This window comes from Anser brachyrhynchus (genome assembly GCF_964034855.1).
Source record: "Anser brachyrhynchus genome assembly, chromosome: 2".
NCBI classification, from domain to species: domain Eukaryota; kingdom Metazoa; phylum Chordata; class Aves; order Anseriformes; family Anatidae; genus Anser; species Anser brachyrhynchus.
The window spans coordinates 80638972-80666816 of NC_137695.1; the positions used below are offsets into that span (position 1 = coordinate 80638972).

The following is a 27845-nucleotide window of genomic DNA, read 5'->3' on the forward strand; positions in this document are numbered from 1 at the left end:
AGCCCGCAGCACAGCCCTGGCCTCACTGCCCTTGAGGTGAAGGGGCAGCAGGACCAGCCGCCAGCCCTGGGCCCGGAGAATCACCCCGTGTTTGGCTCCATACCACACTGTGGTGTGGAGCATCAAGCTCATGTCAGGGCGAGCAGTGCAGAGGATGCTGAGAACGTATTAAGTGTAGAAAGGAGCTTTAGAAAGAGTAAACGGGTCTGGCTTCACAGCCTCCAGAAATCATGCAGAGGTAGGGAGAAGATGGCAGCTGCGTTTTGCCACCCGGACAGGTGCCTTGCATTAGCTATCAGAGAAATCCTGGGGCCAGTCCTGCCTTGACTTCTCCTTGGCTCCTTCCAGCAGAAAAGAGACCACAGCAGACCAAGTAAAGAATAGTTTTTAAATACCCTCTGTCTTCGGTGTTAGCACGTATTTACTTGTAAATGTAGAGCAGCTTATGAATATATATATATATATATTTATTTTTTCCCCAGCCAAGGGTTAAATCTAAATACACAAGTGAAAGAACAACTTCCTTCTTAATTCAATCCAGAATCATGCTCCTGACTTTTCTTTTTTTTGCTCTGGAACATGAGCACGGGCACACGGGGAAGGTGTTAGGACGACAGGGCTGGCTCGGCCCCATCCTCACGCTGCACCAGCGAGGGTCCCCCTGCCTCCCCGGGGCCGTGCGGGTTGGCATGGCGCGAGGGCCACGCGGGTGCACGAAGGCAGGCGGGTTGAGGGAGGCTGGAGGCTGTTGGAGGCTCGGCTGAGCCCCGAGATGTCTTCAGATAGCATGAGGGAACAGCCAGAAGCGGTGTGAAGGAGCAGGCGACGACTGGGTGGGCAGCGGATTTTGGGGAGGACGCGTCCCCAAGATGTTGCCCAGAAGGTGGCGGGAGGCAGGTGGGAGCCCGGCGGGGCAGGACGGGGAAAGCTGTGCCTAGAGGCAGGAGGAGGGACGTGGGTATGGTGACTAAAAGGGGGTGGAGAAAGGAAAGGGAGGGACGAGAAGGGAAAAAAAAAAAAAACATACCAACAAATCAAAGAAGAAAAAAAAACAAAAACCAAAAAAACCTGCATGTCAAGTCTGAGGAAATGCTGTGGGAACTACAGTCAGGCTCTTTTTTTTTTTTCTTCTTCTTCTCCTTCTCTCTTCTCCCCTCGCGTAGCTGAGAGGAAGGAAAGGCAGAAGCAGAAGTAAGCCGCCCGATGCGCCTGCCCGCGCCGCCGGGGCGCTGGGGCTCGGCTGGCCGGCGGTAGCGCGGCCCCGGAGCCGGGCCGGGCCGGGCCGTGCCGGGCCCCGGAGCCGTGCGGGGCCCCGGAGCCATGCCGGGCCCGCCGGGCTGGCTGGCGCTGCTCTGCCTGGCCGCCGCGGGACACCAGCAGGTAAGGGACCCCTCCTCCTGCCCGCTGCCCCCCCTCCCGGCTCGGCTCCCCCGTTTGCTCGCTCCGGCGGTTCCTCCTTGGCCGCCCGGCCCGGCCCGGCCCGGCCCGGCCCGGCTCGGCTCGGCGGCTCCTCCTCGCCCTCCAGCCCAGCTCCTCCGCACGAAGCCGGGGAACCGGCGGGGAAAGCCGCCCGCGGCGGGGTGTGAGAAACCAGCAGTGAGGTTGCCGAGGGGTATAATTTGCATGGAGAGTTAAAAAAAAAAATAATAAGGCGGGCTCCACCCTGCCCAGCGGCTCTACCCGGGGCGTCTCGCCAGGCCCCAGCACCCGCAGCCCCGCAGCCGCCTTGGGAGCCCCACGGCTGGAGGACGCGGGCCTGGTGGGTGCGTGGCCCTTGGGGTGGCCCAGGCGCCAAGCCCGGTGGCCGTGTGAGCCTTGGAGGTGCTGCAGGGCCCTCGTGCTTCGAGGAGAAAGATGGCACCGGGTTCGGCCCCGCCGCCGCTCGCCGGCCGAGCGTGTGTGCTTCGCGCCCCGGGATGGCGGCGGCCGCACGCGGCGGTGCCTGCTGGCCTCCCTGCGCCCACCGAGCCCCCTCCTGCAGCCTGCTGTCGCTCAGCCCCGTCAGCACCGCGCGACGGAGCCCCTCTCGAGTCTGCAGGATCTCGCTGTGCTATTTCTCATCAGACCGCTTAAAAATAATTCCTCTCCCTCCAGGTTACTTAGGGCCATATATGCCGGCAGGTCTTCTGCTAATCCCATGCTGCAGGCGCTTTATTGCAACCGTTAATCAAATGTTTGGCAGCCTCGCTGCCATCTGTATTTCTTTCAGTTGAACTTCTACTATTTCTCTGTCTCATTATTCTTGATTAGGCGTAAGTGTCATGTTAAGTGCCTCCTTAAACATGGTGCTGCTGCATGGGCCATGTCAGCGTCCCTTGAGAGCAAGGTGCAGCTTCAAGGAAAGAAAGATTAAGGGAGGAAAGAAAAAAAAGACTCTGCTGTCTGCAGCTTACAATTTAATGTCTGACCACATAGTCCTGAGAGCCTTCCTTCTGGATCCCTGTTCCTAAATATGTTGCCTGAAACCACACAGGCCTTTTTTTCCTGCCAAAATATATGTTTCTTTCTGTCCACCCTCACTCCTTAGGCTTCTCCGAAATTGCTGCTTTCCAGGTGTCCTCCATATGTATACAAACGAGCCTGCATGTTTCAAAAGTCACTTTTACATAACAGCTTTCAGGCACTTTGTCCTGTCCCTCAGCAGCTTCTGTATCTACCTGTTTTTCTGTACTGGTGTTCAGGACTGTGTTCAGTGCAGCATGGCAAGCAGACCTGGTTATCACTAGCCATGACATTTACTTCTTTCTGGAGCTATTTGGTCTTGGGGCAGTTGTTCCCCTGGAATCTCCTCATTGCCTGAAAACTGCTCCTCTTGACCAAACCTTATAAATTCAGATTTCCATGCTTTTCATCTCAATGTTTCAGGTGCCTTGGTGTAGGAGCCAGTAGTTACCCCTCGTTGTTTCTTGTCTTTCAGTTCATAGCCTTTCAGAGGATGCAAAACAGGGAACTTGTATTTATTTGGGACTGGTGTGTAAAGTCTTTCCACTGCTTTCAACACGTGCCTAATTCTGAGTCTGCAGGGGGCTGCATAGGGTACAGCTTCCCAGTGCCAGTGTTTTAGTAGCAGTGCAAAATAGTAAGGGTCTCTAGGAAAGTTGTAGTTAAGTTTACATGGGAAAAGCCACACGTCGTCAAAATCTGGTTGATCTGATACTTTCTCTGCCACAGTGAGCAAGTCCTGAAAGCAAAGCAGGAGAATGCAAGGCAGGCCTGGATAGATGCTGCTCCCAGGCAGCCTTTCAGGTTCTCCTTTACCTGACTGATTTGAACTGTGTCTTTTATAATCCCCTTATGGGTGGTCTTTCTGATGGAAGAAGCTATGAGAATAAGTGTGGCAGGGCTGAAATTTGCCTGATGCCCTTGGTGTTAGAGTCAACAGTATGGTGGGGTGGCGGTAGGACAGTAATATGTGCAATGCATTTCCTGTGAGGAATGAGAAACACTTGCTAACTTGTAAGTTAGTAGGTACTCATAACGCTGCTGAGAATAGACATTATCATCGTCATCATGTTCACCAAAGAGGAAACAGGAACAGAGAATTCGTGACTTGCTGTAGGTCACATACCAAGCATGGAGCAGAACTACTGGGAGCAAAGCTCAGCCCTCCTTGCCTTGTGCTTCAGCCTCAAGATGATCTTTCCAAGTGATTTGTCCCGGGCAGATGTCAGAGGGCACAGTATTTTGCTTTTTGAGATCTGAAAGCAAATGTGATCCGCTCAGCTTCTTTGTACAGAATATTCACATCCCGTTCCTTGCTTCAGACTGGTGAAGAGCAAGATCGTTTCTGTCGGATGGGTGTTAAAGCCTGTGAGAACGTGCATTCGCAAATATGCGGTAACTCAGTTACCGGGTGTAACATCAAGGATTCTTCTTGTATGGCAGCAGGATGGATTCTTCCACTACTCCGTAATATTTACTTTACAGGGAAAGTTTGCTCACTGAAAGCATCCAGAATTCCTCATAATCTAGGATTTTATTTTGCCCAACATGTAGATTATCTTTAAACTTCCTAAGATGCACAGTATTTATGGCGAGAAAGAAAAACAGAGCATAAACGTGTCCGTGCTGTCAGATCATAGGCTTTCCCAGTCCAGTGTTCCTGCCCTTGTCAGGGCCAAAGGAGTCACCCAGTAGAGCAAAATTTACGATATCATATCTAGCTTAAAGCCCTGGATTTATTCTGGTGTTAACAGCATAATTTTAACAGTTACTGCCATTCAGTTAGTTTACTTGTCAAAATGCCCCTGCAGGAAAGGGTCCTGCAAGGGAAACTGGCAAGCTTTTCGTTGCATCGCAGGTTCCCCCTGGATCACGTGAAAATCTGAAATAACGTTTTACAGCACCTCATATAAAAGGAATAACGCCTTGCATATAAAACCGAACCGATTCACAGTTTAAGAAACCGTTGTCGCTTCTCTTTTCACGTTAACATCATCTTCCTGATGCAATTTCTACTTTCCCACAGCGAGGACCAAAACGGGCCTTCACCACGCTCCACGAGTCAGTAGAATTCGGAGCTTATCAGCCTGCCATCTGCGGCGTGCTAACCCCTGTCGCCTGTGGCACAGGGCTTTCTTCTCACTGTGCCGCAGGGAAACAAGAGGACGCGGGTCAAGCAGAGGGATTAAAGGTGGCCCCAAGGACCGTGACCGTGACCCGACCAAAGCCAGCGGGGTTCCTGCTGCTGCTGCGGGATGCAGCCCTCGGCTCTGCCCCGTGGGAGGCGGCGGTGCTTCGGGTGCTGGGTTAGCGTGCCGGAGGTGGGCATGGGGGGGAGAGGGCAAGGGGGAGGCTGGTTCTTCACCTCCTCAGCTGCAGCCGTGCTCCTCACGCTGGCTGCCCCCTTCCTTTCGATGGAAACCCAGCGTGCTGAGCCGCTGGCTGCTGCTGCTGCTGCTCGCCCTCTGGCTGAGGCGTGCGTTGGTGGGTGCTGCTCGCAGGGAGAAGCAGCTGCTCCGAGAACGGTTCGTTATTACCGATGGAAAGCGCAAAGGCAAATATTTGTGTGCTACAGACACGATATAAAAATCGAGTGCTGTTTAACCAGGTTGCACTATGGACTTGGGTAGGCCTCGGTCTGTGCGGCACAATAGCCTGCCTGCAAGGACGTGCCCCGTTTTATGACTTGCTCTTCTTTGAACGCGGCCCAAAGTTCACGCAGTGGAAGGAGGGCTGTTCCCGGACCGGCACGGGACCGGGTTGCAGGGTGGGCTGCAGGAGCGAGCCCCGGCACCCCAGGCAGGCAGTCTGCCCTCGCGCCCGCTCCGCCGCAGCGCTGGCTGTGGTGCCTTGCCTCCAGGGAAGCGCCAGCACCCTGGTCTGTCGTTCGCGTGTCACCTCGTCCGTGTGCCGCTGCTCCGGGGAGTGGGATCTGCGGCGTGGTGTCGGCATCGGCGACAGGAGCTCCCTGGGGGCTCACCCCGGGGCAGGGGGGCTGACGCCAGGCGCCCCGGGACGCCCTGCTCCTCGCCCCGTGCCTGCGCACCGACCTCGGCTGCTCCTCGCAGTGCTTCCCGTGGTTGCCTTTCTGTTTGTCTTTTCAGGGCGTGAGCTCTCTGGGCCCAGGGCTTGGCTTTCCCTGCTGTTTGCACAGTGCTTAGGATGTCAAGGCTGCAAATACAGCTGAAGAGTCGTTAATCACCGTGGGTTAGAGCCCTGTCCCCTTCCCACCAAAGTCACGGGGAGGTCTGCTGGGAAGGGGGCAAATCTGTCCCCCCAGCTGGCTACCGTCATGCAGGCAGCGTCTCCCAGCCCTCGTCCTCTTTCTCCAGGTCCCCTCCGGCCTCCACACAAATTTTGGCCGAGCACAGCCCCTGGCCCCGTGCCCCTTCCCCGCCGCATCCCCGCGTGGCACACTCGTGTGCGGTCAGAGAGCCGAGCTGGCCGGTTCAATCCACCCTGCGAGAGCCAACTAGCTGAGGAGGGGTAAAAATAAAAAATGAAGAAAGAAAGAAAAAAATGAGGTCATTCACCCTCACCACTCTGTGGTTACTCCAAAAGAAAAAGAAGTATATAGGGTCTGTTCAAGAATGACAAAGAACAACACTTGTGACTGCAGATCGGTGCAGAATATATTTAGCCAGTGGTCAAAATGGAGGGAAAAGGAAAAAAAATCTTGTATGGAAAAAAAAATACCGTGAAGTTTTGTTAGGCAAGCCATTAATCTGGAATACCGATAGGGAAAATGTGCTGCTAAGTTCATATGAAGTCCTAAAAATTGCTTACGTAGCATACAGGGGAATCTATTTTGAGCCTGTTATTTTGCCACACTGAGTAGTTCTGCCTTTGCGAGCATCATGTTCTCTCTAACTTTCATCGCCTGGTAGCGAGAACAAGGAGACGACTGCTTCAATCTGCCCTCCCAGGAAAAAGGTTCTCCCCTGCGATACCACGTGTAGTAAAACAGGCTTCTTGCGGAGATCAGCCAAAGCCTTTCCAGATCGGGGAGGGATATTTCTGCGGGCTGAAATGGCCCACGGGCAGAGCTGGCTCCTCGTGGTGGCACCTGAAGAGTCAGTGAACCGTTTCTCCGCCCGGTCCCGAGCCCCCTCGTACAGACAGCAGTCCCTTCACGGCGAGACGGGGCAGCTCCAGCCACGCCGTTCCTGCCGTCCACACCACACCACCAGAGACTGCTACGCTCCGCACTGGTGGCGTGCTGGGAGGAAAGGATGCATAAACACATTTGTTTACGTGTGTTTTTTCTATGTTTTTTTGGCATACGCAGTCTATGTTGAGCCCTTCTAATCTGGCATCCAGAAATAGCCAGGCCCAAGAAATCGCTCGTGGTTATTTCTGCATTAAGCCTCAACTTCAGGTCATGAAGGATGGAAAAATGCTCTGTTGGACTAAAATGTGAGAGGAGAGAACAGCCCGTGAATGTGTCTTTAGTGCCCTTTTATTGTTATTACTTTAATTAAGCATGGGTGAGTGGAGGGAGCGAGTCACCGAGGCTGTACCCGGCGGGGTGAGGCTGCAGAGCCTTCCTGCTGAGCGGTGCTCCGGCACCTGCTTCATCCAGACGGGATTTGCCTTCGCAGGTCTTTCTCCAAGCTGTCTAGGTAGCAGCTTTGGTAGTGTCACTACTCCGCAGTCCTTATTGCTGCTTTTTAGGGACCGTTGTGTTGCTTTCAGACCTCCTGGTTAAATATTTTGGTTTGGTTGGCTTTCGGGTTTCATTTCTTTGATCCATTTCCAAATCACCCTACCTGGCAGCCACCTGCTGTGCGGCACACACCACTGTCTTCCTCCCTATCAGTAATGCGTGGATGCTGCTGACCAGCTGGTGAAAACATGAGGTCTGCCTTTCTGCGTGCTGTGCGGGGATGACTTTGCCACCGGGTGACCCGTGCTGTGCATGTGACGGCGAGTTTTCAGCCCGCGGAGGAGAGCTGGCTGACTCCCCGCTCCGCCGGCCGCTTGCAGCCCCCCCGCCTGTCACCCCCCTCGTCTCCCATCTGATGCACCTGAGGTTCCTGTCTGCCCTACCCCCGCGCCCCGCTGCCAGCGTGGTCAGCGAGGCACTTCTCCTTCACGTTGTCTGCCTGCTAGAAATAGCTCCGTCGGGCTTGGCAGTGATGGATGGACCTTCCCCTCGGTGGGGCAGCACCAGCCGCTCAGGTGTTTGCTTTTCGGCACGTGTTGAAACAGGGGGGCAGTGGGAATAGCCAGGATGGGGATTTTACCCCCGTTTGTCCACTTTCTGCTTGCAAGTTATGGTTTTCTTTTAATCTCTGTGTTATCTGTGTTATTCTTCGTGTTCCTTCTGGCCTCGTTAGGTATTCAGGCTCTAGCAGGGTTTCAAGGGCCTATTTTTAAGAGCGAAATAATATTTAGTTTTTTAGCCGTTGCCATTTCCCGGCTATATTTGACCACGTGGTGGTAGTTCTGTGATGTGGTTTACTGGTCACTGGAAAGTTGACATCACCAAAAGCATTTCATTCACAAGCTAAGATTTTTGCGTTGAATTACAGACCTGCGAGCGAATAACTGGAATTGTGCGGCTGCGACTTGCGGGCTGTCCTGATTGAGTTTGTGTCGGCAGCGAAGCCTGGCTGTGAAGGAGCTGTTGCATTCGGTGTCCGTGTGATTGTGATCAAGCCTTTTTAATATAAAATTCCCCTTCCCCCCTCACCAACTCGCAGTTGTAAAAACATTGAGAGCTGTCTACTGTGAGTGTTACTGTTACGTGCCCCAGCAGAGCTCCTGGGAATGCCAGCCACGTGGAGCAGTGCCACGCTACAGCCAGATCCTATGTTTGTTCTGAAATAATTTTTTGTCGAGCCACCGAGGCTGGTGGTGAGCTGAAGAAATCTGGTTTTGCTTAGCAACACTGCTGAGCCACACCGGGTCGGCCTGAAAGGGCTGTGGGCATGCAGTCGGTACCTGCAAGGGGAGAGGGAGTGACTTGCATCCGAAACCGGAGCAGCAGCAGGTGACCAGAGGCCTGCCTTGCTGAAGGTCAAGGTGCTGAGGCTGCACAGGATACTTCAGACTGGTTGGTCAAAGCTCAGTCCTCTTGTCAGGGAGAAATAAAGCCCAAGGAGCCATGGAAATACTATGCTTCTGCAGCAGGCATGGCCAAGGATCTCAAAAGCAAGTAGTGTGAGTAAAAGGAGGCACCAGAGCTCAAAGAGCAAGAGGTGTGCGAGGCAGGACGTGCTGGAGTTCATTCTCCCATAGGTGCTTTGGGTCTGCAGTACTAAATGCAGAAAAAATGTGCTTTGGTCAGTGAAACGATGACGGATGGCTTGAATGCTCTCCAGAAACAACTACACTGAGCAAGAAGGTGTCATCTTATGATAGCTACCCCTTGACGTGTCCCTTTACGTCTCAACTTTTGCAAAAGCCAGATTTTCGCTAACGAGCAGTCCCCATTGAGGCCTCAGGTTCTTGTTCCGAAGTGACATGGGAAAAAGACTGTGGAAACCCCCGAGCTTGCTCTTCCAGATTTTTTCTTTTAAAGGAAAGAGGCCCATGCAACTTTATCTTCTCTGAAATGTATGTCTGAATATTCATCTGAGCGAGAAAGTAATTTTAGCATCTATGACACACAGCTTCTGCTGTCATCCGATTGCTCAACAGCACCGAGAATAAATATTTCCTTAAGCCTGGGGACAGGAATCTGAATGCTGCTGGTTCCCCCTTCAGAAGCACCTGCGTGCGTGTTTTTTCAAGGTCTGAGTAACACAGTTGTGCTTTGTAGCTGTGACTCATTGACGTTCTCCAACCCTACAAGCACGTTCTTGCTTAGCGTCCTTTTGCAAGAAATGGGGGGAAAAAAATAAAAAGAGGCTGAGAAGGCTGCCTGCAGTTGCCTGACACCAAAACACGGTCCTCCTGCAAACCTTGACGTGAGCATGCCTGTTTTTCCAAAGAACTCATCGATGCTACTCATGAGCTTGAAGGCAAGGAGGTGTCGGCGTGCTTTATCGAACCGGACCTGTGGCAATCCGCCGAGCCCAGAGGATGTTTGTCTTCGCTCCCCGGATTCTTCCCCTCTTGGATATTCTTGTTTTGAGGAAATACAAATCACCAAATCAGGGAATGCCTGAGGTGGGAAGGGACCTCTGGAGGTCACCTGGCCCAGTCCTCCTGCTCCAGCAAGGCCCTGGCTGGCTGCCCAGGACCAATTAAGCAGGAGAGCTAACTTTTTTTTAGGAAGAGGAGCAAACATGTGCTTTGCGTACATTTTAAGTGACGAATTAAATGCACACAGGATACCTAGACCTCATTGAAGCACTCATTCACGTACGGTGGTGGGATTTAATGAAAACCTTTACCAACAGTGAGTGTTAAAGGAATGATCAGGCTTTGTTTTTTCGTTCTGTCGTGCTACTTCAGACGAGATGGATAACTTTTTCTCCAAGAGATGAGCTTGGAGATGTCAAGATCGCTCCTGCTTACGGGCAAGCGCCAAGGAGAGGAAGGATGCCCTAGGGGTTACAGGGCGAGCTTGAGACTTGGTTCTCTTTCCTGCTTTGCCACTAATTTCCTGTCACCTTTGTGAAGCCGTCCGGCCTCTGGGTGCGAGTTCCTCCTCTGTGACATGAATTGCACTTCCCTATCTCAGGCCGGCGCTGCGGCTGGGAATGCGTTCGCGCTGGCGGGGCGTCACTGCTGGCAGCGCACGTGCTTCGGGCCGGCTTCTCGCGCCCCGCTAACAAAAGGCCCCCAGCTCGCTGGATCTGCTGCCACCCTGAGAAAACACAAAGTTTCTGTTGTTTCCTTTCCTGTCCTCTCCACACCCAGCTTTCACACTCGGCAGGTCAAAAAATACCTGTCCCAAATCCCTCTCCTTCGGGCGGAGGGAGTTAGTTAGCACGTGGACAGTGATAGCTTTGTCTTTATTTCTCCAAGTGTAAACCAAAGAAGGGAATATCGCAGCTTGGTAAATGCATTGGCTTGTCCCAAAAGGGGAAGGACACAGTCACAGAAGAGAATACTTATTGACACAGAGCGTGGATTTACGTAGCTGCAGCTGTATTTTGCAACAATAGCCCTCTTTATGCTGTAAAGCAGGGAGGTGCGAATCGATTTCCTAAAGGTAGCTGAGCAATTAGCCTGCTCTCCGAGCCTCAGCGCGGGGGGTGCTTGTTCTGTTCAGGCTGAGCTTTGGTTTTCGGAAATCATTCCAGACCCTGTAGCGGTAAGTTCTTCAGCAGATTTGCATATCCTTCCTTAAAAAGGGCGATTTGCCCTTCTTTGACACTCCAGTCGTTTTTTAGCCTTTTCTTCTAAAGAGGAACTTTCGAACTGGGGCAAACGAGGAAGAAAGAGCGGTCTGCTATAAAAAGCAAGTGACTGGACCCGTCCTGGTCTGGTCGCTTTTGCTGCCAGTGCGGACGGCCGGGAATAGGAGTCAGTCCCTCGAGTCCTTCCTGCTGCTGGGTCCTGCAGTGTGGTCTCAGCCCCGGCCTGGCCAGCGCACGCCAGCTGAAGCACGGCACCAAAAACACGCTCCTGGCATTACACTTACTGCTTTGCCAGCACTGGTCGTTGTCCTGATATTCGGGAAGACGAGCAAGGTGTCAGGAATAAGCCAGAAGGAAAACTTGTGGAAGTATGTCCGTGCTTATTTATGTTATGGTCGGGATCCCAGTCGTGCTGACAGTGACCCTTGCGTGAGGTGCTGTGCAAACATGAAGCGCAGTCTTTGTTCCAAAAAATGCGTAATCTCATCACAGACAAGACACTGCTAGTAAGTGCAAAGACAGGGAAGGACAAGGAAATAACGAGACAAAAATGGCTCAAACTCCGAGACAGGAGGTGGTGTTTTAAAGAAAAATGTCAACCTCTTTGGTCATCTTTAAGTCGCAAGACCCTTCCCAGCATTAGAAGAGGTCAAGGTGCTCAGGGAAAAGTAGTTTATATTCAAGATATTGCAGTTGATGAGACGACGACAAGGAGGAAAGAGGAGAGGCAAGGGCTTGGTGGAAGCAAGGGGAGAACACTAAGTAGAGGAATGGAAGCCGATATCAGCAGGCACAGGGCTCTTACATGCTATTAGACAGCAAAAGCTCCTGTTAAGCAGCAATACAAGTTCTTGTGCAGCTTTCCCCAAGTAAAAATTACAGTGTCCTGTAAATGAGATTTTAACAGCAGTGTTCAACCGGAGTGAGGCGTTCCTTGCTAGAGGCCTGATTTGGAGTCGTTTCACCTATCACAAGATCACCAACTGGACGTAAGGTGTTGAGTTTGCCCGGAGGACCAATGCCAGGAGACTCCGGGGCGGCCAAAGCAGGGGCCTCTCATGTAACCGTTTTGTTTGGTGGGGTTGGGGCTCGGGTGTGTTGTTTTCTTGGTTCTGGAGAAGCAAAAAGGCTTCGTTTGTGTCCCCTCATGTGGATGGCTGCCCCAGTGAGATGAGGTCACCTCTGCAGAACATAGTGGGAACCATAGAAAGCTGCAGAAATAAGGGCCAGCATTTTATGGTGCTAGCTAGGGGTGTTGCGTATCGCAGTGGGAAGATGGGAACTTATTTTTCAAGGGTATAAATCATTCACTTTACCTGTTAGCCAGATGCTGTGTTTTAAAACTGTCAGTGGCCTAGGTCTCGATCTGAGGTCATATATGTAGAAGAGACTACGGAAGTATGTCAACACAATTTTCTTTACAATTGTTTTGAAGTCATGAGTTTCAAATAATAGAGCACTGTAAGAAAAGATTATACAGCAGGCTAAAAGTTCATGACAAATTGCAAGATTGTGCTATTTGTTTATCGCCTGGCTGCATTACAAGTCCCTGTGTGTACAGTATCACGTACATATTCTTAGTCTGTCTACAAAGCGTCTTTGAAGTCGTAAATGTTGAGTAATGTTTTACTGCTGTCCAAAATGCTGCACTGAAGAGAAGTTTTCCTTCTGTCTGCCAGCATTGTGATAAGGCAGGTCTGAAGCTTTCTGGGTGTGCTGGGTCTCATGTCCTCTCTCTCCTTCTCCACTGCAGTTGTCACTACAAAGCACTCTGCTGTGTGACAGCGAACAACACTATGAATACTCCGGGCGGTGCTGCACCAAGTGTGAGCCAGGTACGTGAGCACTAGGCTGCGCTTCCTTAGTAAAGGAAAAAGTTCCCTAGAAACAGCTCTGGGGGTCAGTAGGGCAGCTTGTTCTTGTGACTCTGCAAATCTGTTTGCACATACCCTTGCAAATGCATGATCTCAGGCCCTCAAGTGTCTTGTAGTGCAGGAGCGGTCCTGCTGACCTCAGCAAAAGTCTCAGCAGCTGTTGTGTTGGAATAGCATTTAACCACTGCAGGAGATGGAAACAGCTCGATTCTCGTGGATTCTCATGGGACTGCTCCCATGCCATAAACTTCACAGATGTTTCAGTCCTCTAACTGGGGGCCAGACTGAGGAAATGAATGGGGGAGAGGGAGAAATGATTGTCCCTGTGGTACAGCAGCATTAGCCCGGCTCATTATTTTCCCTGTGCTTCTCAGACAGCTGGTGTGCAACTTACAGATGACCTGCTTGTCCTTCTCTTGTTCACAGGAAAGTATATGTCTGCTAAATGCACTGCAACTTCTGACAGCGTGTGTCAGCCATGTGGCCCAAACGAGTATATGGATGTCTGGAATGAAGAAGACAAATGCTTGCTACATAAAATATGCGATCAAGGTGAGCTGCTCACACTGAAAAACCTTTTAATCCAAATTAGCGAAGCATAAAGACGAACAAGCAGACCTAGGGCAGATGCTTTGTTCAGGTACATGGTAACGGAGGTGGCGCAAGAACCTGGTGGATAGGGAGGTCCCCAGACACCAGGAAGTTTTGGTTCTGTGCCCTGCTGAATACCATGGCCATAGTCTCCATGCTGCTGATATGATTATCTTTACTGGGGCTGTTCACTCCCTGTGAGATGGATCTTAAAGGCTGTCCTTTTGCCCAGCATACTGTGCACTCCCTCTCTTTATGTTCTCCAGGAGCGACAAGGAGAAGCATGCTCAGGAGCCCAGTCAGTGAGGTGCCTAATGCTAATCAAGGGTCCCCCAAGGTAGCTTTTCCTTTAACGTGAATAGTTCTGCATCTGGCCTTCAAGCAAAGCAAATAGGTAGAACAGGAGGTTCATATACACGAGGCCTGTTATCAGAGAGATATTTTCTCCTGTTTGCTTTCTCCTGTAGGGAAAGCCTTGAAAGAAGTGAACCCGGGAAACAGCACATTCCAGCGGCAGTGTGCCTGTACCACAGGTTACCACTGGAATGAGGACTGTGACTGCTGTCAACGAAATACCATATGTGCTCCAGGATTTGGAATTGGGCACCCTGGTAAGATACAGAGAGGATGTACGAAAGTAAAATGTCCAGCTCAGGCCTACAGAATAAGGCCAGCATCATGTAGGTTGTGGTGTTAAAGAGCAGGTACTGTAGACTCTCAAATCATTGCTGCTGCATGTAACTCTCCAGGACTATTTGTATTTTGAAGGCTTCTGCCTCTGCAGTTTAAATAATATCTTGGATGAGGTGACATTTACAAGCTTTCACATGTGCATGGCAATAATCACAAGGTCTTTGGTGCATTTGTAATGTTTGCTGAGGTGCCAGTCTGTGAATCACCAGTTTGTGCATTGCTCCGCGATTCGGAGAAGTGGTTCACTGGGGATTGTTGCTGAGGTCAGATTTGAAATCAGTTTTTGCCAGATGGCTTTGGTTTGCCATTCTGTAATGTTATGAGTTAAAAGTGATAAACACCTTTCGGATAGAGCAAGCATTCTTTGTTTTAGACAACTTGTAATGCAAAGATTTATTACAGACATTTAATTTAGTACAAGGTCTCTGACTGAGATCAAAATGCTGGTGTTTTGTGGGTGGAAAACAGAGACAGTCAAGTTCTGACTTGTAACGAACACTGGGAACATCTGTACCAAGCGCAAGGAACTCCAAAAAAGGAGCACACAATAGGGCAATAGAGGATGAAATGCTGAATGGGCCTGCCTAGAGCACAGTGGTGGTGTTTTCCCTCCAATCTAGCAAACCCTTATACAGCATCGTGTTCACTGTGGCTTCAAAGAAGTGACAACACCAGTTGGTGTCGCTGCCTGTGGCATAGCATCGACATGGGGAAGTTCATGGCAGTGGAAGGATATAAGAGCTGTGTGTTACTTCACAGTAGCTGCAAATGGCTCCTGGTCATTTCTTATTCTGATCATGCAGAGGAATGTGCTGGTCTCACCTGAGCACTTCTTTCTGCTTACGTGTGACTGTCATTGCAGCTCCAATGTAATTTTAGATCCTCTCCTCAGGGGAGCTTTTGGGAAGGGGGGTGAAGTGGGAGGATGGGGGAGCATAGTCACCTTCCCCTCGCATGAGAGGAACTCACAGAAACTCAGCTGTAATGTTTTTTCTTCCTTCACTACTCGCAGTGCAACAGGACAAGGACACGAAGTGTATGCCATGTCCCAGAGGTTACTTCTCAAAGGTTGCTTCATCCACCGACGAGTGTAAAGCCTGGACCAAGTAAGTCCGTTTGTCGTGCAAAAGGCCTGTGATAGCCACAAGGCAGCGAGAAGCTTGAGCGAGCACGCTTTTCAGGGGGGTGTCCTCTTGCCTGCGGAGTGCGCAGAGCATCTTGGCTAGTTGTGCAGTGGTAAGGGCTTTCTTATGCTGGAGCTCTAGTCCTGCTCCCCAGGGGGGAACAAGAGAGAGCAGTAACATCAGCTGAGTTGATGTAGCTGAACATAAAGAAGGCACCTGAGCTTCTTAAGGGTGGAGAAATGCAAGAGTACTTTACAACAGAAGGTACCACTCTGCAGAAGTGTAGGAGCCCCGACAAGCTCCCTCTTTGGGATTCTAGCCTCTTTGTCTTTCCTTTTCAGCTGTACAGCTCTGGGAATGGCGGAAGTAGTCCCTGGGACTGATAAGTCAGATGCAGTTTGTGCAGAACGGAAGATACCTGAGCAACCAGAAGACGGTATGTGTCTCATAGAAATCATTCATTAGAAAGTCCCTCGAGAAGGGATGTATTTACAAGGGTTTTTGGCTGGCTTAACTATATTCCTTTTGTACTTGACTCTAGGAGAAGCAGCTGTAAACCAAGATTGGTCTCTTTTTCTCTTGGAAAATCTTGCTTTTAAAGATTAGTTTAAGCCCAGCAGCTCTAGACCAGATGTCCAATACTAAGCAGTGCTTTACACCTCTCCCTGAAACTGCGTGGTGAGCAGCGCTGCTGTTATACCCCTGACCTCCATCACGTTTCCTGCTCTTTCATTTTTCAGCCTGCCAGTTTCCATATGCATGTCTCCTGTTTAAAGGCCACCAGCTTCTCCCCACGCTTATTTTATAGCAGTGGACACAGTCTCAGATGAATGTAGCTCTCCCTTCTTGCCAACAGCCCTTTTCTCTCTCCAGCGAGGATATGGTACCAGAGAGGCTGTTTGGCTGGCACGCAGTGATCCTTCATAATCTGAGATGAAGGCAGAGTTCTGCTGGCTGAAGTCCATAGTCTCTGTGATCTGCATTTCCCCCTTATCTGGAGGCAGAGCAAGCCCAGCCCAGGGCAGCTGACAGATTGCAAGGAGACTTTCAGAGAAGGATGTTTGCCTCACACCTCTCGCAGACGCTCAGTTTTTACTGAGATGGCTCTGTACCAGGTACCTTTGCTGAGGCTGCTTGTCACAGAGCTACACGGGCGCTAGAGCTGTGGTCGTTATTACAGAAACTGAAAATCAATTAGGAAGAAAAAAATCCCCCTCCTGTGGTAAAACAAGTGAATGAGCGAGGATTGTCATACTGCTGAGAACACGCTGCATGTTGATGGTACTATCTTTCTTATATTCTGCAGGAACAAACAAGATTTTATACGTGTTGATTGTCATCTTGTTTTTTGTGGCACTAATTGGCATTGTCATCTTCATCGTGTACTACAAGAATAAGGGAAAAAAGCTGACAGGTACATGATAGCTAATATGCATGAATGTGACAGCCACGTGGCTCTTTGTGCACTCTGGTTTTGCAGGTAACCACCAGGAGGTGAAACTTTTGGATGTGCTGTCCATATGGATGTCTTGACTAGCACAAAGCCAGGCTTAAACCTTTCCTGTAGGCAGGGAGCATATTACACCTACACATAGTGCATATTGCTCAGCATCCTCCTGCAGCCCCTGGGGCACGGTGTGGGTGGTGGAGGGTGGTGCTGGGTCTTCTGTACCAGCAGGGCTGCTCTGCGCTGCCTGGCACGGCAGAGCCCGTGGTCAGAGGGAAGCAGGGAGGGACTTACGGGGCCTTCATCACCTCCCATCTCCTTCTCCCCACTTCCTTTCCTCCCCTGAAACCCGCATCTGGGTAGGTTAAAATATGGATTTCAAAACCGATGTTTGTTTCAAAACATAATGGAGGCAATGGTTTTGTCTGAAGGACAAAGTTCTGATGAGAGACTGCAGAAATAGTAGAAGGAATAGAACAAATAATAAAAATAGAAAAAATAAAAAAAATCTAGCAAAGACATTCTGGATAACACGAGGGCATTGAATATATTATGAATATGACAGAAGTACCTCTAACAGTTACTCAACTCTGTGTTAAGCCCTATGTCTTCACAGTGAAGGACATATGCTTACCGTTCTCTTCATTTTTTATTTTCTCCCCTCTTTCCCATGGAAAGCTTTTCCTACTGTATTTTTCCCTTCATCTCCTTTCCCAAACCCCAGCAATTCATGAAATGTTTTGGGAGCAGTGGAAGGGAATACAGCAATCCTCTCTTGTAAAGTATTTTTCAACCCATATTTTAGAAATAGGCTGCCTCTGCCACACTAAACACGGGTTTTGCTAAATCTGGAATTCCTGGGATGGGCTGGAGGAAATGGTGACTCTCCCTGCAAACCAAATACTTACGATGCAGAGCAGGTTGGGGGGAATGCTCCTTATTTGAGATTCCTATCACCGTGCTGCTCTGCAGCAGCAGTCCTTCATTGCCTTCATGTGGTAGATCCTGCTGATCAGAGCCCCAGAGAAGAAGCTCTGCCTGCTTGGGGACTGATGGTAAATGTGCAGACCTCACTTCAGAGGAACAGAGTCATTGCTGGGAAGTGCCAGTGGCTATGTAGCTGATCTATCTTCAGACATACAAAACCAGCACGAGCCTAAAGTGTACACAAGACCTGAGCCCTGCAAAATTTCCTGAAAGCATGAATAGAAAACAAGAAGAGTTGCTCACTCTATTAAGCAGCAGTCCCTGCTGTAAAGTGTTACTAGACTTGAAGCTTTTCCTTGGGAGATACTCTGATTAAGTGAGTTTCCCAATTAAATACATCTTGATTAAGTGGAATACGCTGTATTCCAGTCTGCCATCCCGTGGTTTCAGTGGCTTACCCTCTTCTCTCCAGTCTCCTCACTCCTTTCTGGGAATGGTCTTTGGGCCATCCATGTGACTTCTCTTGAAATAGACTGTACAGTTGTAAGCGGGTCGGTATCAGGCTAGTCATAGCGTGGTGACATATGACCAGGAAAGAAACCCCATTTGATGTGGAACACAGTTTAACCGTAGTCTATTTTAGGAGCTTGGAAACATTTATTCCACAGAAATATCTCTCTGTTCCAGTTACAATGAGTCCTGAGCTAGACTGATGCTGGGACACTTGAACAGTCAGTAAAAACAACAGTCTTGCTGGGTTTTATTTAATGTAATATTATGGATTGTGAGTGCATGACTGTGGGTGTTTAGGTCTGTGGCTAGCTTCAGCGCCTGCTATATGTTACAGCTACTCTTTTCTTTTCCCTACAGCAGATCTACAGAATTGGGCTAATGAAGTGTGCAGCCAAATAAAAGGAACAAAGGTAAAGTCAGGGACATTAAAATTTTTATGGCTTTCTGACAATATTCCTGACACTCCTCCTTACTTCAGAGTCCATGATAATGTTTGGCTAGAAAAAAAGTTTTGAGTTCCTCAAAAACCACTCACAGCTTTGGCTTTTTTAGTCTGGTTTTCTGTAAATGTGAGGGTTATGAAATCACCATTCTCATATAGCTTCTGAACCTGCTCTCTGGTTTCAGCCAGCTTTAACAGCGGTAACAGTCTCTTTGAAGATTAAATGTTTATAAGAGGAGAAGGTTGAACATGAGCCCTGAGATTCTACCTAGGATTTAGAAAGGCTCTCTCCTAAGATTAGAAGAAACTTTAGTTGTGTTTGCACCTTTTTACATACCAGAGTCCTCATGAAAGAGAAACCTGGATCTGAGGCAATGCCAAGAATGCCAGACATGCAAAGTACTAAGCACACAGCCATCAGCTAAAGAAAATGGCCACGAGTCCCTTTTATTCTAGCACATGCTGAAATCCTTGTTCACACGCTTATGCGCTGCCTGATCCACATGGGATGTGGACTGAGGTTCCCTGTGTCCCAGGTGCATGCTGTCCCCACCATCCCACCTGCCAGTCTAGGAGCTCTGTCTAGCTTAGTTGTGGCAACACTCAAATCCTATTGCTACCAAAAAAAAAAAAAAAAAAAATTGAGCAGGCAGTTCCTCTTTTTTCTCATAAATGTTCATGTAACGCCCTGCATTGGCAGCAGTTTAGATCCCCCAGGACAGAGGAGTGAATCAACAGCAATTAGTGGCTGGTGGCATTTACTCTCCTCCATCCTGGAAGAAGCAAACAGATGCTAGAAATGAAAGGTAGCAGATCCCAAATACCCATCATTACGGCATGACTGGCAGGAACTGAAGGGAACCCTTGAAGTATTTCCCAAACCTTTTTTTGTGGATCTCCAACCAAAAACATAGCTTCATGTGAAACATAGTTGGAAGGTAACGTCATGGGCTTTTGTATTTGTTGTCTTAGCCTTTTCCAGGTTAAAGCAGCCTTGTGTTGGTGTGATTTTTTTTTTAATCTGATAATTAAGATTCTGCTTCCAGAGAGGCCTCCACAGATCAAGAAAGGCATAGGTTGTTCAGGGAGGTTATAAACCTTACAAGCAGTTAGGTTACGTAGGGCTTTTGGATGGTCTACAAGGAACAGCAGAATCTAGCAACTTCTAGGTTTATTTACCCTCAAGTGCCCTCTTGATGGCTGGTTGATGGATGGACTCAATGATCTTGAAAGTCTTTTCCAACCTAGATGATTCTGTGATCTTTAAAAGCTAGGAACAGTCTTCTCCCACCATTGTTACTGTCCCCAGATTTTTTTCTGATTACTGGCAGAGTTCAGCCAGCCAGTCACAGTTTCACAGCAGAACAGAATTACACTTCTCAAGATTCAAATGCGTCAGTGCTGCTCAGCCCCACCAGCTCCACACCAAGGAAACACCAAGACATTGCCTATTCCTCCTTTGTTCAGAAGACAACCTTCTGCATCAAATACGTTTTTCTTTTGTGTGTCTTTCAGGAGCCCCCCAGAGATGCGTTCGTTGCTGTAAACATACCGAACGCCGTTGCCCCCCAGGGCTCTGAAGACATGCGTCTCCTGGGCCCTGCTGCCTGTCCTGGCCCCGGGAGCTCATCCTGTGCCGGCGCTCACACCTCGTGCAGTCACAGCAGCCCCAGCACGGCACCCTGCGAGGCCGGGGGGAACCTCCAGCAGCTTTCTGTGGTAACAGAGACCGATCACGACCATTTCCCACCTGTTCCCACAGAAGACGAATATATGGATAAAGATCTCAATGCTGCTGATTATTTATCTTTGCTGAGTCGGCCTGACAGTAAAACTGTGTCGTCGTTTTCAGAACCGGTGGAGATCGGGGAGAACGATAGCTTGAATCAGTGCTTTTCGGGGGTTGGGAGTACAGAGGACGTGTCCATCTCTCAAGGCTCTGACTCCTTCTCCGATGCAGATGGTGCACACGCTGCCATGGACAAATATCTTCAGAAATCTTACCAACGTGTCCACAGTTGTCCAAAGGAAACAGACAGCAAAGACACAGATCGTTTTGCAACGAACCATGACTCAGAGAAGATCTGTGTAAGGTGTGGCATTTCATACCGGGAATCTCCCAGAAAGTGGAGCAAACCCTGTTGTGCTGCAGTTGACAGTGCCTCCACCTCCCCAGAAACTGGATCCTATGCACAGTGCACCTGTGGCTTGAATTTTCTCTCTGCTGGTCAGAGCACTCTAGCAAGTGACCATGGTATGGAAGATGCATCTTCTGACGGTACCAGCACGAAGTACCAGAACACAAGCAGAAGCACTTCAGGGACAAACAGCAGCACTTCAGACCTCCCTCCAGCATCTGGTGAGTCCATTAGGCTTGACCTGTACGCAGTTGTATAGACTGTTCTCCGTGCTAGCTTGGTATCATCCAGAGGGTCTGATCTAGGAGTAGAGAAAAATGGCATGGTGCCTTTTTGCTTAATTGCCCTGACGCTAACCTGAAAGACAGAACTGAACTAGCAAGGCTTTTGGTTCACTGTGAATTCTGCAAATAGCGCGAGCACTGTGAGGGGTCATTGTCCTGCCATGATCTGACCAGCAATGCAGAACTCAGCGTCTGATGTGGCTGCAAAAGCCAGCCAGTCCTGTAACTCAGTAATCTTTGCTGTGGCACGGGCCTTTGTATGACAGAAAACTTAGGAGAGAATGGTGACCTAGAGGCTGAGCTGAGAAGGGACAAGTAACTCTGATGGGTGTTTTTCCATTCAGCAGCCTGCACGTGCATCTTTGTCCTTGCTGTTAAGTTGAGGTCCAGTTACAGTCACGTGGCCGTCAGTAAAACTCCAGCTGGAGCTGTTACCTGGTGGCCAGGGTAGGGTCTAAGAGACTGTGATCAATTTTTTGCCTTTAGCTCTTTCTCTTTGTTTTAATTTGCTAATATATAAACATTCACCTAAAGATAATTTCATACATACATTTGTTTCTTCACATGCAAGCACTTTGTCCCAAAAACAGCTCTGAAACACTGATGTCACCAGTTTACTACTTGGCTACTAATTTACAAATCGAGTGAATATTGCAAAATAGTCGAACGAAAGCAGGGAGAAAAATCAGTGAAGCAAAACTAGCAGAAGGGAAGTTATGAGCATTTTCTGGATAAAACCTTCCTCCCTCAGACTTTTCAGTATAAAAGTCTGCAATTGTCTTGTCATGTGTTATTAGTCATTTTAGATTATAACCTCTTAAAGACAGATGCTCTGCTTTTGCATCTATGTGCTGCCGGGCGTAATGGGACCTTAGCTTTGACTGGGACATCTGAGTATTACTGTAATACACACAGCAATCGTAAGCGGTTGCTCTTCTTTAAAACCACATCATGCCTTAAGGCTTCTTACGCAGACCTTCTTGTCAATCTGCCAAAGCCCAAAAGTGACACTTTGAAGACCCGCAAGTGACATTTTGAGGGCCCTTCCCTTCTAAGCATACAAGCTGTGCAAGAACCTGAAAGCGTGCAGTGTTGATCTTTCTAAGAGCAGATACTCTTTCTACTGCTTCAGTTTCCTGAAATCTCGAAACAGTTTCGCTCCCTGATCTGTACAAAACTTAACAGTAGTAAAGAGCAGACAGATTTTATTTTTGTGGAAGGTGACTCTGAGGTAATACTGAAAGTCAAGTCTTATCTGGCCCTGCAGAAGTACTGCTTTTCTTTCTAAATCTCTCAAGAAGAGGAAGAGAAAATATTAAGAAACGTTAAGGCAAGCAGGAGAGTTTGGATGTAAGTGACATGCTGGGAAGTGCCATCTTAACTCGACGGCACAATTCTTTCTGTGTGATTTTAATTGCATCTGTGCCTTCGGGTGTGTACGTGCTACAGTGCCATCTGCTGTCACCTGAGCACAGATTCAGCGTTCCTAATTCGCCGTCACCGCGGCGTGACGGTGGAGGCACTGACCGAGCAGTGGGCAGTATGAGAGCATGGGTTTAGTTGGTAGGGAGCTAAGGTGCCTTGCTGGCAGAGGGTTTTTCAGCCCGTGGAGTGGCTGTGCCCTGCTGGTCACTCCTGGTTGCATGAGAAGGGGGAGCGGGCTTAGCAGTAGTAGCTTCCTCGCTGAAGCGCCCCAGCTCACATTTGGGGCTGTGTGTGGAGCTGTAGCAGCATCAGTCGTTTTGCTGGGCCCTGTGAGGTGCCCGGATGGGACAAATGTGGAAAATAACTTTCTGTGAAGCTTCTCAAAGCAGCTGTAGCCACCAGGCTTTGCACACAGTTGTGCTAAGACAGAACTGCCTGGAAGTGGGTGGGTGAAGAAATGGGAAGAAAAATGCCATGGGTAATTCCATGAAGTTTTGGTTTTGGTTCCTTAGCATTCAGAATGACAACAGAAGTTGCAGACTCTGCCCCTACTGTGAAATAACCTGAGAGGGCCAAAGTAAACCTCTGGACAGGTGCCATTACAGGGGTCATGGACAGCAATTGAGGGAAGCCTTCAAGCACCCTCCGAAATCTCCCTGGAGGCAGTCAGAAGATGCAGCAGTCAGGACATGGATCACAGCCACCTCACGTCTCGTGTAGGGCTTCAGCATAAAACACGAGTGGTTGAAGATTCATGTGACAGGGGACTAGGGGTGGTTTTGTGGAGACTTTTGCTTCCAGAGCCCAAACCAGCCTGGTTCAGCTGCAACAACCAGCTCCTACCACCCAGATGCCATTAGATGGCTCTGAGGAAATTAATCGCCTACATCGTTCCAGTTCCCAGTGAATAATTACCACAGAAATTAATCTGTCATTGTAATTAATATCATCAGGTAGTACGAAGAGATCGAAAGGCTGAAATTCTGCAGAGAAGTCTGCCTTCACTTACCCTCTGAAGGTGTCCCTTATACTTTTCAGGTTGGAAGCACGTTTCTTAGTGCAATCCAGGAAGCTCCTAGGTCCATTTTCTGTGCTTCTGTGCTTCACATTTACTTTTGTTTCAGCATAAACAGGAAGCAGTGAAGAATTGCTAGCAACATTCAACTAAACAATTTAAATGTGTTTATCCACTTTTTTTTTTTTTTTTTTACTCCATCACTTATATTTCCAAACTTTGAATCTCGTGCCGAGCACTGGTGAACTTTTGCAGTGCCTTTTTCTGAGTGGCAGGCAATCCGTATGAAAGCAAAAAGTTATTGCTGTCCTCCCGTGGTGCCTAACAGAGCCGTGCTGACAGCAAACAACCTGAACGCAGGGGAAGAGGCAGACAGGGAGAAGTCCCTGCGGTGAGCACTCTTACTGACACCTCACGGTAATCAGCAGTACTTGGAAAGACGGCAGAGAGCTATCAGTGAGGTGGTTCAGCTCAGATAAATAGGATTGCTTGAGGGGGGCTGTTAGATGCTCCAGTGCTACCCAGACTCAGCTATGAGTGCTTTGTGTGAGGCCTTCAGTCGGCACTGCTGGCACCCAATGTGCACTGCTGGTGTGTAAACAGCACCATCGGCTGCTGGGAAAACAGCTTTTCTCCGGGCTCAGCTGCAACCAAACTGTGAAGGTCTCAAGTGTTGAGGAGAGCATTGAGAAAATGCACAAAATGTCTGTGAGGGGCACGGTCAATCTGCAAGTCATGGTTAAGCGAAGCTCAGCAGGAAAAAAACATTTCTAAGGAGAAGTGTTCATAGGCTACAAGAGTTATTTATTTGGTTGTTTTGGTCAACTTTGTTTAATTTCAGGGAAGTTTGTTAGTTTGTTGTTGAAACTTTGTTCTCAGTTATTTTCTTTCCACTCCAAGGGAAGTTTATTAATTCCCAGAGCCTGGTCCTGCTGTCGCTTGAGTCAGTGACCCAGTCCTTGAGTGAGAGAAAGATTGGATTTATACTGAGAAATCTCTAGCCGCAGGCAGACTTACTGAAGCCGTAACTCTGTTAGGCTGCTGTATTATAGACTCTCTTTTCCCCGTAGCCAACATATATCCCGTTAAATCCATGAGGGCACTGGATGAGGGCTGGAGTGTGCCTACGTGGGAGATGGGACAATACAAGATAATCGTATAAGCTCTGTGTCATTTGGACGCTGTGACTGCAAGGCCTGACATTAAGTCATTCAGGACTTATTCAATAAACCTGCTGCCTAGCCCTCACCATAGGAGTGATTGCTTACCAAGGGGGAAAAGGCAATGTGATGCCTGGGGCTCTAAAACGCATCTAAGAATTAGAAATGATAGCTGTTTCCTCACAAACCGCGTGTGGAGGCGGCCTGGGAGCAGCTCAAGCATCCAGAGGCCATGGGAAGATGAGGTTATCTCGCGTGCTCTTGCTTGCAGGAGAGCAGTGTAGAGAGAAAACTTTTCCAAATGCTGCAGACAGGCTCCCCGAGGGTGACAGGCGTCGTCCCGAGGCGGCACAAGTGGAAATCATGAGAGAGCCCCGTGGAAGGCATTGATTATAAGAGCATCCCTATGTCACGGGATAAAAATAATGGAACAAAAGTAAAGCTATCGCGGCGGATTACATTCACCGCGCTAAACACCCGCCTCATGAGAGAAAATATTAATCACGCCTGTCTTCTTTTCTCCCCCGCTCCTTCCCCAGGAAATGTGACTGGAAACAGTAACTCCACGTTTATTTCCAGCGGACAAGTAATGAATTTCAAGGGAGACATCATCGTCGTCTACCTTAGCCAAAACTCCCAGGAGGGGGCAACGGCCTCGTCAGGGGCGGCCTCGGAGAACGTGGGCAGCCCGGTGCAGGAGGAGAACCCCAGCCGCTGCGAGACCTTCGCCGGCAACGCGCAGCACTACAAGGAGAAGTGCGCCGAGCTGCACGCCGGGGGGGCCGCCGGGCCGCGGCACCACCACACGGCCACGGTGCCGAGCCCGGGCCTACGCCATGAGGCCTCGCAGCCCGTGCAGGAGGAGGGGAGGCTGGGACACTCCTCGGAGAAGGTGTTGAACTGACGGCCCGCAAGGGGGTCAACCCCGAATCCCGGTTGTTGCGACGGATTCGTTTCTTCGGAGGCCGCTGGGGTCCCCTGGGAGAGCGCTGAGGGACTCCCCCTGTGTTCCTCCCCGGGCAGCAGCGAAGGACGGCCGAGGGAAACCCTCAGGCTGGGGGACTTGGCCAGGGGGAGAGCGTGAATCACCGGACGTCCCCTCCTGGAGAGGGGGCAGCGTGCTGGAAGGGGCCCCAAGCACTGCCCAGGTGTTGTTTTTTTTTTTCCTCTGGGCAGGAATTTAGTAGCTGTATCAGGTGAACCGTTTCACGGGGCCTTGGTCCTCCTCGATACCTCTGGTGGTAGAAGGAAGCGACAGCCACCTCTACTCCTGGCAGGGATCGGGTGCGTGGCTCCAGCCCTTCCCATCTTTCCCCAAAGGAACAGGCGCTCCAGTCCTAAACCAGTGCAAAAGTCAGGATCTGTGCCTGCCCCTTGCTAACTTGTGGGTGTGATTGTGTGTAGTGCCGCCCGCGTTACGGTAACAGGCACATTAGCACTGATATGCCTTGAAAGCGTATCAGATTAATCCTGAGCAAAGAGCATTTATAGTTCTGAACCCTGATTCACCTCTGCCTTACTGCATCTCCCCAGAGGAACTCAGACCCCTGAAGCTAAAGATGAGCGACATGTGCCTGGCATGCTGTAGCACAAATCATGTCACTGAGGTTTAAGCCACAGAACTGCTAGCAGGTGGGGGAAGGATCTAGGGCAAGTAGCTGCAGACATTTCCTGAGTGACAGGAGAGCGCCTGAAGATGGAGAATTTGGTCAGGGTCAGACACGTGTTCCGTCATCTGCCCAAACAAATTTTGTCTTTCCCCTTGATATTTTAATTAGTAAGCAGAACATTATTTGGGCAGCACGAAACTGTTTCCAGAGCTTGGCCTGTCTGAGCTGAAATCGGAGCATAACCACTGTCACACTAAGCGCTGACAAGCTATGGGACCAGGGGGCTGGATTTAAAGAACAGTAGTAGCTGTCGTTAGTAGGGTCTCAGCTGCTCGGTTGGCTTTTGTTCAGGTCCTGTATCCTTCAGCCTCCTCCACCAGCCACCATGGAGAGAAAGGTGAAGGGAACAGAGACTCAGGGAAATCCCAGGAGGAGATGTTGATATTTTTAATGTTTTCCTGACATGGCGTAATTTTCTGATATTCTCCTGCATTTTGTGAGTGCTGCAGGAGGTTTTCTTCAGCCTGAGCCTTCAGGAGGATCAGTGCTGTATTTCGTACTAGACAGCAAAGGGGTCTCTTGTTGAGTGTGATCTCATCCGCCCTGACTGAAAAGATCTCTGGCAGGGAGGGCTCCTCTTCATGAAGGTTTTAAAGCTGAGAGGTTTATCACCTAGCTGCCCTGTTTGCAGTAGTACTGCTCTGGGGGTGAAGAGAAATTAGGAAGCTAACAGGGTGACCACTGTGCCACGATGAATCATAGAATCATTAACGTTGGAAAAGATCATCTGGATGAACTACTCATCCAGGAAACAGAAGGATGGGCTAAGCCACCTTCACCTCTCAGGAAAATAATTCTGCATTATTTGTATATCTGGGATGTAAAGCTTGGCACAGACGTGCAACTGTCTCTTGGGTGGCTGGGGGAAAGGGTGTGCAAACAGCCAGGCTCCTTTTCACCTCTCTGTGGCCTTCAGAGAACCAGACCGTCCTACCCTGGACTCAGCCAGGCAGGTAGGTTGTCCTGTTGAGTGACGGCCTAAACTACCTCTGCCTCTTTGAAGAAGGTGTGCAACTGAGGCTGTGTTATCTGTGGTATTGTTTTGTTTTTCCTGCTGGATCCTGTAACAACCTCCTTGTAGCCTCTTCAGGCCTGTTTCTGTATCCTGGTGCAATAGGGACAAGGAAGCAGAGCTACACATCAGGTTCATGCAAGATAGTGCAAGTGTTTTCCCACTTCATGTTTTCAGTCACATTTTCCTGAAAAGAATTAATCCAGGACACCACTTCTCAGTAAGGGCACATTTTTCACCTCCCAAATTGCAGAATCCTACTGAGCAGGGTTTGACACTAGGTTCATCAGCAGGCATGAAGAAAAGGGTCGTCATGATCTCAGCACTGTGGCCACTCCCTTCTAGGAAACGGTAGATCCGATTCTTCTTCCTCCAGAGCCTACCCAAAAGCGAAGAAACCATGTCACCCTCATCAGCACGCTGCATGTTCCCTGGGTCTCTGCCTGGCTGTGTAGACGTGGACCCCACAGGGACTTCTGTACCCTCGTGATTTCATTTGTTGTCACTTTGGAGCAAGGGCTGGTTTTTAACACCTGTTTGTACAATGCTGCCCTATGCACTGGGCAAAAATTTGGAGGCTTCTGGCTGCTATAGTAATACATGTAATTAATGACAATAAAAATCTTGAAGATCTACAGAAGAAAGAGTGAAGATTTGAAATAATGGGGAGAATCAAATGCATTATTATATGCCCATGCTCATTTTGACATAAACAAATAAATAAATTGTGAATATAAAAACATTCCTGGCTAGATTTTCATAACCTTTCTTTGTGTGTGGAATCGTTTTAAGAAAAAGTGCTCCTCCCTTCCCCAGTACGTTCTGCAACAGAG

The 27845-nt window shown here is 49.4% G+C and overlaps 1 protein-coding gene and 1 long non-coding RNA gene across 2 annotated transcripts; one reads left to right on the forward strand and one right to left on the reverse strand.

The window, feature by feature from the left end:
* Positions 1 to 449: 449 nt before the first annotated feature.
* LOC308189346 lies at positions 450 to 1265 on the reverse strand. The gene is made up of 2 exons (XR_013946311.1): positions 1069 to 1265; positions 450 to 934 (listed from the first exon to the last, which is right to left on the reverse strand). It is a non-coding gene; the product is annotated as an uncharacterized lncRNA (long non-coding RNA).
* Positions 965 to 27754, forward strand: TNFRSF11A (TNF receptor superfamily member 11a). Its single transcript, XM_080579282.1, has 10 exons — positions 965 to 1380; positions 12451 to 12532; positions 12998 to 13123; positions 13630 to 13773; positions 14868 to 14961; positions 15321 to 15415; positions 16286 to 16393; positions 18224 to 18276; positions 19824 to 20667; positions 24870 to 27754. The coding sequence occupies exons 1-10, from the start codon at positions 1321 to 1323 to the stop codon at positions 25232 to 25234; spliced, it is 1971 nt and encodes a 656-aa protein (XP_080435408.1). The 5' UTR covers positions 965 to 1320; the 3' UTR covers positions 25235 to 27754.
* Positions 27755 to 27845: the final 91 nt, after the last annotated feature.

Coding starts and splice junctions, on each gene's coding strand:
- TNFRSF11A (XM_080579282.1), top strand. CDS start 1,321: ATGCCGGGCCCGCCGGGCTGGCTGGCGCTGCTCTGCCTGGCCGCCGCG. Junction 13,774..14,867: donor ATTTGGAATTGGGCACCCTG/GTAAGATACAGA, acceptor CACTACTCGCAG/TGCAACAGGACAAGGACACG. Junction 14,962..15,320: donor GAGTGTAAAGCCTGGACCAA/GTAAGTCCGTTT, acceptor TTTCCTTTTCAG/CTGTACAGCTCTGGGAATGG.